General features: G+C 35.2%; 2 protein-coding genes across 5 annotated transcripts; one reads left to right on the forward strand and one right to left on the reverse strand.

The window, feature by feature from the left end:
• Positions 1 to 7: 7 nt before the first annotated feature.
• LOC129893348 (putative beta-glucosidase 41) lies at positions 8 to 4,016 on the forward strand. 3 transcript variants are annotated; one of them, XM_055968858.1, is made up of 13 exons: positions 8 to 306; positions 546 to 612; positions 720 to 778; positions 1,411 to 1,486; positions 1,756 to 1,827; positions 1,908 to 1,995; positions 2,085 to 2,340; positions 2,563 to 2,678; positions 2,770 to 2,993; positions 3,074 to 3,105; positions 3,186 to 3,288; positions 3,372 to 3,480; positions 3,582 to 4,016. In XM_055968858.1, the coding sequence occupies exons 1-13, from the start codon at positions 184 to 186 to the stop codon at positions 3,772 to 3,774; spliced, it is 1,518 nt and encodes a 505-aa protein (XP_055824833.1). In that variant the 5' UTR covers positions 8 to 183; the 3' UTR covers positions 3,775 to 4,016. The 3 variants fall into 3 exon arrangements, with proteins under 3 accessions (XP_055824833.1, XP_055824834.1, XP_055824835.1); XM_055968859.1 differs by having other exon boundaries at positions 217 to 306; positions 709 to 778; XM_055968860.1 differs by having other exon boundaries at positions 217 to 306; positions 724 to 778.
• A 1,511-nt stretch (positions 4,017 to 5,527) lies between these two features.
• LOC129892120 (uncharacterized) lies at positions 5,528 to 9,105 on the reverse strand. Of its 2 annotated transcripts, none has more exons than XM_055967668.1 (4): positions 8,654 to 9,105; positions 7,198 to 7,366; positions 6,227 to 6,329; positions 5,528 to 6,164 (listed from the first exon to the last, which is right to left on the reverse strand). In XM_055967668.1, exons 1-4 carry the CDS (start codon positions 9,031 to 9,033, stop codon positions 5,809 to 5,811), a joined length of 1,008 nt encoding a protein of 335 aa, XP_055823643.1. In that variant the 5' UTR covers positions 9,034 to 9,105; the 3' UTR covers positions 5,528 to 5,808. The 2 variants fall into 2 exon arrangements, with proteins under 2 accessions (XP_055823643.1, XP_055823644.1); XM_055967669.1 differs by having other exon boundaries at positions 5,528 to 6,158; positions 8,654 to 9,102.
• Positions 9,106 to 9,561: the final 456 nt, after the last annotated feature.

Below are 9,561 nucleotides of genomic sequence, written 5' to 3' on the forward strand. Positions count from 1 at the left end.
TCAAAGTTTTACATAAAGCTACTCCAAATGTTTTGCCTACTTCTTCAAGTATACAAAAGGTTTCTCTATATTAAGTCTGGCATTTTGCACTTTTTTTTTTAATTTTTATTATAACACCACCTAAACCAAACGTTGACATTTTAATTACCCCCTTATTTACACTAAAAAGACTCCTCAACCCCCATGAAAATCATATTTTCCCTATTCATCATCTGTCTGTCATGTCTTTTTGTGAATTCTGAGTCCATCAACCGTTTTGATTTTCCTGAGGGTTTCATCTTTGGAACTGCTTCTTCAGCTTATCAGGTTTGTTATTGCCCCTTCATCCTAATCCAAGTGCGAATTTATGTTAGAAGTTCCAGGTTCAGCAGAATTCAATAGCTTTGACTCGAATTTTGTATTTGTGTCAGAAATGAACTTTATACTTGTAAATAATCTATCTAGAACTTAGCAAAAAATTGTTATTATCCAGAATCCATAAACTTAAAATACTGAATCCGTCTCTATTCTAATCCGTACATCCCCGGTTTCTTTTGGTCTTGTAGTTTGAAGGTGCTGTGAATGAAGGAAACAAGGGAATTAGCATATGGGATACTTTCATCAAGAGACCAGGTAATGATTTTACTGGTACATCTAAAAGCTTTATTAAAATGTGTAATCATCTTGTCTAATTCTTCTTACTTAATTATATATTCAACGCCTAATTAGAAATTATATAGGAAGAATACTGGACTTCAGCAATGCAAACACAGCAGTGGATCAATATCATCGTTTCCAGGTAAAACAACAATTGTAAAGTTAATTCATTTCTTGATATCTCTCTCGAGGTATTTCAATTCTTTTTTGAAATTTATTAAATTTAATATTTACTATATTAAACTTTATTGGAAGCACAAATTAAAATCCCTTTGGTTAAGAAACTTTAAGGATAAGCAATGTCACCTAATCATTTCATAATTATGCACCGACTATTTTTTTTTTTTTAAAGTGTGAGAGAGAGAACATATGGGAGTTATCATCTTTATAAGATAAAGAATAACAATTGCTTCTATTAGTATCGAAATAGTCGACTGTCATGTAGAAACTAGCTTCAAAATATCATAAATAAAAAAAGAAATGTATTAAAATAAATACAAACATTTAATGTAATTAGATTAATCGACTTATTCTATAAAAGGAGATAAATAATTCAGAGTACAAAATATCAAGAGGTGACTTAGTCATCTTTAAAAGATAAGAATAACAGTTGCTTCCACATCAGAGTATTCTCTAAGGTACAAAAAAATAAATAATTGATCCCTCTTGTCAAAAGTAAGTTTAGTCGCTGACCAAAAAAAATAAAATAAAAAAGCGTTAATTTTGTCGTTATTTAACTAACTAGCACGAGGTGACTTTGACAATATTTTACAGTGTGACATAGACTTGATGAAGAATATAGGAATGGATGCCTATAGATTCTCAATTTCTTGGACACGAATTTTCCCAAGTAAGATTTTTTCTCCTTTTTATTACCATTTACCTGCTCTTTTATCTTTTATTGATGAGTTTAAATTATATACATTATCAGCGTAAGAAAACTGATCATCTTTACCTTTGTAGTGGTAATTTATGTTATTTTTAAGATTACAAATTTCATATCTTAATGACCTTATAGTAAATGAAAAATTTACATCGACTAGTGTATATAAATTAAAACTCAAGGTGTTTTTCTTATCTTTTACTTCCTAACTAGTGTGTAACATTCACATATCACAGATGGAACAGGGGAACCAAATCCAGATGGAATTGAATACTACAACAATCTCATAGATGCGTTACTAGAAAAAGGTTCCATTAAAGTACTAACATGCTATCTGAAAATCTAACTTTACATGAAACTAATTATTTTATTATTGTAACATGATCAGGAATTCAACCCTATGTAACTCTGTTTCACTGGGATCTACCACAGAAGCTTGAAGATTCGTATGAGGGATTTTTGAGTAATCGAATAATGTATGTCTGTTAACACTTAACAAGCATATGGTCTTTCAGGAATATTACAAGTACAAAGTTTCCAGCTGATGAAATCGATTTTGTTTCAGAAAGGAATATGAACGATATGCTATTACTTGTTTCAAAGCATTTGGAGATAGAGTAAAGCATTGGATCACCTTTAACGAGCCTCACGGTTTTACAATTCAAGGTTATGACTTGGGGATTCAAGCTCCAGGAAGGTGCTCTATTCTTTTGCACTTGTTCTGCAGGAAAGGAAAATCATCCGTTGAGCCATATATCGTAGCACATAACATTCTGTTGTCTCATGCTGCTGCTTATCATGCTTACCACAAAATGTTCAAGGTATTTCAGTTCGAAAGAAGAACTCTTTTTTGCAAAAACAATAACAAGGGAAATAATATATGGACATGTTGTTCTACATAGACGGAAGAGTGGTCAGTTGAACAGATGAGTCTGAAAATTATACTCTGTATATTTGGTCAAAATTTACTTTTTATAAATATATATATTAAATCGTGAACACCCTTGGTGGATTGTTGTTTTTTGCTTTGCCACTGATTCCAGGCAAGTCAACGAGGCAAAGTGGGGATAGCATTAGATTCTAAATGGTACGAGCCATGTTCAGATTGCGAAGAGGATAGAGCTGCTGCTAGTAGAGCGATGGATTTTGGACTTGGCTGGTAATTTTAGTCATTTATTTCTAATAATGTGAATGGAGTTGGAAGAAAATTGAGTGTAACTTACCAACTTAACAAAAACAAAGTGACTCAGGTTCCTTGATCCACTTCTCCTTGGGAATTATCCTCTTTCAATGCAGAAGCTAGTGGCTAAAAGACTGCCCGAGATCAGTCTGCAAGAGTCAAAACTACTGAAGGGATCTATCGATTTTCTTGGCATCAATCATTATACCACGTTATATGCACGGAATGATAGAGCAAGGATCGTGAAGTTCATGTTGCACGATGCTTACTCCGACTCTGCTGTGATAACTACCCGTAAGATATCAAAAGTAGGTACTATTTCAATTGGACAATAAGTCAAGAGTATCAACTGATAATCACCTTTGTTACTTCAGCTTTCAGGCGTGGAGTCGCAATTGGAGAAAAGGTATGCCTGATTAGTTGTTTCATACCTCTATATTTTGGCAAGTGGTGATCGTTGTCCTAAAGATCGGCGTCTTTCTCCAGGCTGCATCTGGTTGGCTACGCATCGTCCCATGGGGCATTCGAAAGTTGATGAATTACATCAAAGATAAATATGGAAACCCATTGGTGATGATTACTGAAAATGGTAAGAAATGTCATAGTCATCCTGGATAAGCAAAAAACAGAACATGAGTGACAAAAATCAATGGTTGAATTTCTTGATTTCAGGTATGGATGAACCTAACAAATCACATATAGCGTTACACGATGCTTTACAAGATGAAAGGAGAATAACTTACCACAGAGACTATCTCTCGAATCTCTCTGCTGCCATAAGGTGCTCAAACTTCAATTTAACGCATTTATTTATTACTATGTTTCAAGTTGTTATTCTGTTCTTACCTTAAATTTAACGGGGAAAAAATCAAACGAATACAGGGAAGACAATTGCAATATCAAAGGTTACTTTGTTTGGTCACTACTTGATAACTGGGAATGGAACTCAGGTTATACTGTAAGATTTGGACTATACCATGTAGACTTCAAGAATAATCTCACTAGGACACCGAAATCCTCTGCTAAGTGGTTCAAAAGCATGCTGACATCGGAGAGAAACCTGAACGTGCTATAATGAAATATGCTTTTCATTTGAATTCGACAATGCTGGAAGCAACTTACTGTAAAGTTTGAAAACTATGTACATTAGCATCATTGTTTGAACATTTCGTACCATAAACAAAGAATACAGAACACAGTTGAATACAATTGTTTAATAGAGTACAATAAATTCAGAGAAAGATGAAGCACTTGATGTCTGCTATCTTTTCTTTTTCTAAGTCCAACTCGTGTGACGCTATGATAATTGACAGTACTGAAACATCAACCAAGAAAAACTATAACATTCCAGGAACTAAACCAGCCTCTTCTGTAGCTTAAACAGAATAGCAAAGGGTACGGAGAATGGCGATAGTCTTTGTTAGTTCATGCAGACTCTAAATTGGAGCAAATAAGAAATGATCCTTTGAACTTGAAAGTCTAGTATTGGTAGTATAAGGTTCTGAAAACAACATATTATAAGTAAACTCAAACCTCTGCAGATTTAAGACGCATAATTTGCTCCAAGTACATTTGAGATACCTAAAGATGTTGCAGTAAATACGAACTATTGATTATTTAGTCAAAGCACATTACTCTCCTGATGAGTTCTTGTTGGTGAAATTATAAGATTACAAATTACAATTGAAAAATAAAATGAAGAAATTAACTTCACTTCTTGGCTGAGGCGCGGATATCTCGCTCTCTTTAAGGAGATTCAAGCCCATTGTAGTAAATTGTTTCACTGGTCCAGCAGTAGTCCTCTTGACTTGTCACCTCCAGGATACAACAGTCTTATAACAAAAATGTAACTCAACAAACTCTGGACAAGAGTTGAGTTTAAAGCTCTACACAAAGAACACCTCCCTTCAACTAATAAGAACTCTCTTTTTTATATAAACTTAACTCTCTCAATTTTTTCTTCTCTTATCTTACTTTCAAAACAAAGAAGACCTCTCTATTTATAGGAGAGAAAATCATACAAAGATGAAAAAATAATAGAATGCCATCATTATCATCATTAGTGTACCATTATGATTTAGTGCACCACTTATTAGTGATAATTAGATTAAAAATACATAATAATATGATTTAGTGCACCACTTATTAGTGATAATTAGATTAAAAATACATAATGGAATGATTTAGTCTTGCACTAAATAAAGATGATAATGAAAGACATTTTTATACACTAAAGAAAGAATAATAAAGATGACATTAAATGTCATCAATGGACAATTGCTAAAATTGCAATTTAATAAAATATTAAAATGATCACACTAACAGTTCTCGCCTTCAGAAGAAAGATGTATATTGCCACAGAAGAACCAAGAAAAAGAGAAGCCAGCATAACAGATAATGAGTTGATTTCTCATATGATCTCATATGTTGCTGTTGTAGTTGATACTATTTGAGAAATCAAACCAACAAATAATATGGTAGACTCAAACACCAAAACAAAATATAGTCATGAAGGCGCCAATGGTGTATCGAATTCCTTTCGCCCAGGTAAGATGTTATTGCCAGTTAGTGACATAAGCAAGAGTTAAGCAACTCCAGGAAGACCCACAAGCTATGTTTACGCATTTTTGAAGGATCTAACATGAATCCGACAACATTTTGCTATGTAGGAAAACCCGACATTTTTGGTATCTACATTCTTTTTACGTTTTTGCTGCTTGTAATCATGTTTGAAAACCAAATGTCGCAGTTCACTTGCTGAAAATTGCATCTTCACTCTTTTATACCATAGAGATTTGGTATTGTTTAACAAAAGAAACAACAGGATACAGTGTTAAAGAGCAGTGATGCACTTTAAGCTCTAGAATCCAAGCAAATTACACGACTGCTGAATGCAAATCAAACTTCATTGGCATAGATGACAAAGCCAAGAAACTAAAACATAAAACATTGTCTACAATGACTTTATTTTATTTACAAACCACTTCTTTAAGTCACTGGCAGACCTACCCGACCAAATACCCTCAATACCTATTCTAGAAGAGACTGGTAACATTTCGTCATGTAACTTCGGCGAATTCAAATAGTTAAAACTTTGAAGACATCATGATTAACTGCGTTTTGAGAGAACCACCATTATAACCATGACTGCCAAAGCCATGAAAGATGCCCCCAGTGTCTTCTCCACGGCGCCAATTTTAGCACTTCCATCCGCATCAACAAAAAACGTGTTGTCTCCAAAGAGATTGTTAAAGTAATCTGACAAGCTGTTCATCATATCAACCACTGTTTGTGTCACTGTTTGTTTAACATTCTGCAAAAAGCTTGTAAAAGAGTTCCCGGATTTAGCCTCTTCTGTCTCAGATTTGGAAAACGCCCTCCTTGGGGATGACTGAGAAAAGGAATCAGTATCAGCAACGGATTCATCTCTCTCTTGATCCGAGTCGGGGAGTAATGCACCTGCAACTATGAGAATGTAGTATGAAGCTTGATCATTATGAGAGATTTGAGAAAAAACAAGGACATACATTTCTCACTGGTTTTCTGTGACTCCAGGAAATCTTGAAGGGCTGGATTCTGCAGTACCGCATTCCACACATTTTGGTCACAAGCAATTGAAGCAACAACATTCTGGGAGGGAGAGAAATGAAGTCAACATTAGCAGACCTGGAATACTCATAACCTACAGACACTACTAAGACGGCACTACCAAGAGCTTCATGAAATCATTATGAGTGTCCACTGTCAACTCAGATGCCAACATTATTAACACCAAGAAAATGCATAAAAAGTACTTCAGGGGATTTCACTTTTAGATGTATATCGCCTGAACCCATCTAAGCCACTTTATGCTCAAGCCTCATGCTAAAATGTGAACAAAGAAATCTAATAACACCAGCCTTTCTCCAACCAACAGAATTGAATATAACAACGAACTACACTCTGCCACCAGAAAATAAGAAAATACGTTAAAGAAACACCTAGCACGAGAACCACAAGGGAAGGGGACATTATCTAGCACTTAAAACATTCTAATTGTTGAGTTATCTTGACGTTGATATCCTGCTGCTTCTTCAGAAATTTGAAGGAAGTATCTTCAGTATTGGACTCGGCTCAAATATAGCTCCTCTGGAGATGTCAACATCTAGAGAGGAGTACCTAAAGAAAAATCAAATGAGCTAAATAATGCTGCACACTCACAAGTATGAAGAGCTCTAAATTTTCTAGTCACTAGTAATTCCAAGAAAACAGACCCTGTTAGAGGAGATTTCACAAGTAGGGTTAGGGGTTAGCATAAATAGTTCCACTTTTTATGTTATAACTACAATATTTGATTCAGTTTTTGTAGACCTGAACTCCTTATCTGGTCAAATTGAACATATTCATATTCATTCCTCACCCTAGTAACGGATACTAAAGGATTAAAAGAAAAAATTGCTATATCCAGTTTCTATGAAAACAAAGAGAACCTGTAAAAATAAATGACAAAGAAGAAAACCTGAACGGCGGGAGTTTCATTTAGAAACCTAAATGCCTTCATAGCATGTTTTGGCACAGACTTTGTGATTACAGTCTCGGTGACAACACAGGCTTTGGAGAAAGGCGTTGAGCTTGAGTCGGATATACAAGATCCTCCATATTCATTAGCAGGTCCAGACAAATATACCCTGTAAATTTAAGAAGAGTTTTGAATTCACACTATGTAAGTAGTTGTTCACATCATCTATTATAGCAGATAAACATCTGTTGGAATATAACAGCAGACTGACATTGAGAAGTCCATACCACAACCAAAGTACATTAGCCTTTCGAATCCCAGACAATAAACCTTCTGGAGGCTAAATGTTAAAGGTTGAGAAAGTATGATGAAAAGGCTATGCATACCGGTATTAAGGGCAGAACAATATCCAAGTTGACAAGTTCGTTTTCATTTTTTTCTTCACCTATTCCAGGTCCAAAACTTAAGTTTGTCGATTCACTGACACAATCACACAGAAGAGCACATTTGGACTCTGGCAGTGTCATCCAACTATAGTACTTGTGAGAATGATAGCTTATGACTCGGAATAAGTTGAAAAGGCCCATTTCTTGAAGTAATCCAAAAGGCCTTAATAGCATAAATGACTTGCTTGACTTCCCTTGCCTAATACTCTCTCTATCGCAATTTATGTGGCAACCTTTCCTTTTTAGTCCTTCCCAAGAATAATGTCACTCTTCCTTATTTAGCACCTATTTGGCATCATCCTCATTTTATCCTTGTTGGTTCCCACTTAACACTTTATTATAAAGAAAAGTCAACTAAAAGTAAGTAGTAAAGTGAATTTAATAAGGGTAATTTGACAAAGATAGCAGTCTTCCTTAATTAATTCTTAAACTCCTTGCCTGCTCAAACAGTGCCACATAAATTAGAATGGAGAGAGCAGTATACATGTATAGCAAATGCTATCTCACGGTGCTTATTTGCAGTCGGTTTTAAGAGGTATCTCCTTTTCAAAATTTCAGTTCATATTGGAATAAACCAAAGCTGCATTAAAATGAGACAACATAGAATTGAACGTTGCACGTTTGCTACAACATGTCCCATTTTATGCTAAGGAACAAAAAATTGAGAAAGCATGTTCTTCAAAAATTGTAACTTTATCCGTCAATCGAATCAATCAACTGAGTAATCACTCAAACGCTGTTAAGTTTTACAAAAACCAACTACAAACCACCAAAGTTAGCTTTCAGTCTGGAGAGGTTAATGCTCTAAAACGCAATTAATCACAGATCCCTGAAGTGGTGACTTAGAATACAAAATACTTGCAGTTTTATGATTATAAAAACACAAACAGAAAACAATACTTCGCATAAACACTAGCAACAGATAACGAATTGATCAGCAATACAAATTGCAGGCAGAGGAGAAAAAACAATAGCACAGTAAATTGCATGAGAAATTAGTTATACAGTACTTTTCGAGAGCGTCTTTGAGATCAGAAGTAGCCTCTGTAGCTTCCTGAAGAGAAGGAGCTCCACCAAATACGAGTCGTGGCAGCGGCTGACCAGGATTAACCATCATTTCCTCCTCTCCGCCGGCCATCTCCCAGTCATCAAAATCAGAAACCATCTTTCGCACATGCGACACATCGGATGATACACTGTGAGAAGACGTAACCACGCCGTACTTGACATCTTGCGATGTTGACGATATACCGGAGACCGACACCGGACGGGCTACGTTGCGTGCGGCTGCATAAACTGGATGTTCCGCCGCCACAGAACTGAATCCGCTGTTTGCGACGGTGGCTCCGGCCAATTTCGCCGCTGCTCTGAATGCTCCTCCGCCACCCATAATTTTCGTGATTGTCTATTCGAATTCACCGAATGACGAAACTCTTAAGGAATGAAGAGATCGATTGCGTTAAGTGTAGGGGTAAACGTGGAGTCTGACGATGGACACGTGGCAATTAAGTGTTGCTTGCTTAGTTAGCAAGCTATTTTTCAGATAATACGAAATGTTCAAACTTTTTTTATATTTAAAAAAATAGTAAATACCTTTTGTGCAACATTTAATTATATGTATCTGAGATATATACCAATCAAATTAGATATAATTTATTTTAGCTACACAAAGCGTGATTCACATATATCCGAGATATACTAATTCTTACTTGCCTCTCTTGATCACATCTCACCTTTCTCGATCGATTTTCTCTATATGTATCTATATATCAGAATATATTTAAAATATATTTGGGATATCATATATATATATATATATATATATATATATATATATATTTAGCTGGATACATTCACTCTCGCCTCTCTCCTATCTCGCTCGCTTCTATCCTCTCATATTTGTATTTTAGAATATATT

This window comes from Solanum dulcamara, chromosome 6 (genome assembly GCF_947179165.1).
Source record: "Solanum dulcamara chromosome 6, daSolDulc1.2, whole genome shotgun sequence".
Taxonomy (NCBI): Eukaryota; Viridiplantae; Streptophyta; class Magnoliopsida; order Solanales; family Solanaceae; genus Solanum; species Solanum dulcamara.

Coding starts and splice junctions, on each gene's coding strand:
- LOC129892120 (XM_055967668.1), bottom strand. CDS start 9,033: ATGGGTGGCGGAGGAGCATTCAGAGCAGCGGCGAAATTGGCCGGAGCC. Junction 7,367..8,653: donor CTCAAAGACGCTCTCGAAAA/GTACTGTATAAC, acceptor TTAAATTTACAG/GGTATATTTGTCTGGACCTG. Junction 6,330..7,197: donor ATGAAACTCCCGCCGTTCAG/GTTTTCTTCTTT, acceptor TCTCCCTCCCAG/AATGTTGTTGCTTCAATTGC.
- LOC129893348 (XM_055968858.1), top strand. CDS start 184: ATGAAAATCATATTTTCCCTATTCATCATCTGTCTGTCATGTCTTTTT. Junction 307..545: donor CTGCTTCTTCAGCTTATCAG/GTTTGTTATTGC, acceptor TTGGTCTTGTAG/TTTGAAGGTGCTGTGAATGA. Junction 3,106..3,185: donor GAGTCGCAATTGGAGAAAAG/GTATGCCTGATT, acceptor GTCTTTCTCCAG/GCTGCATCTGGTTGGCTACG.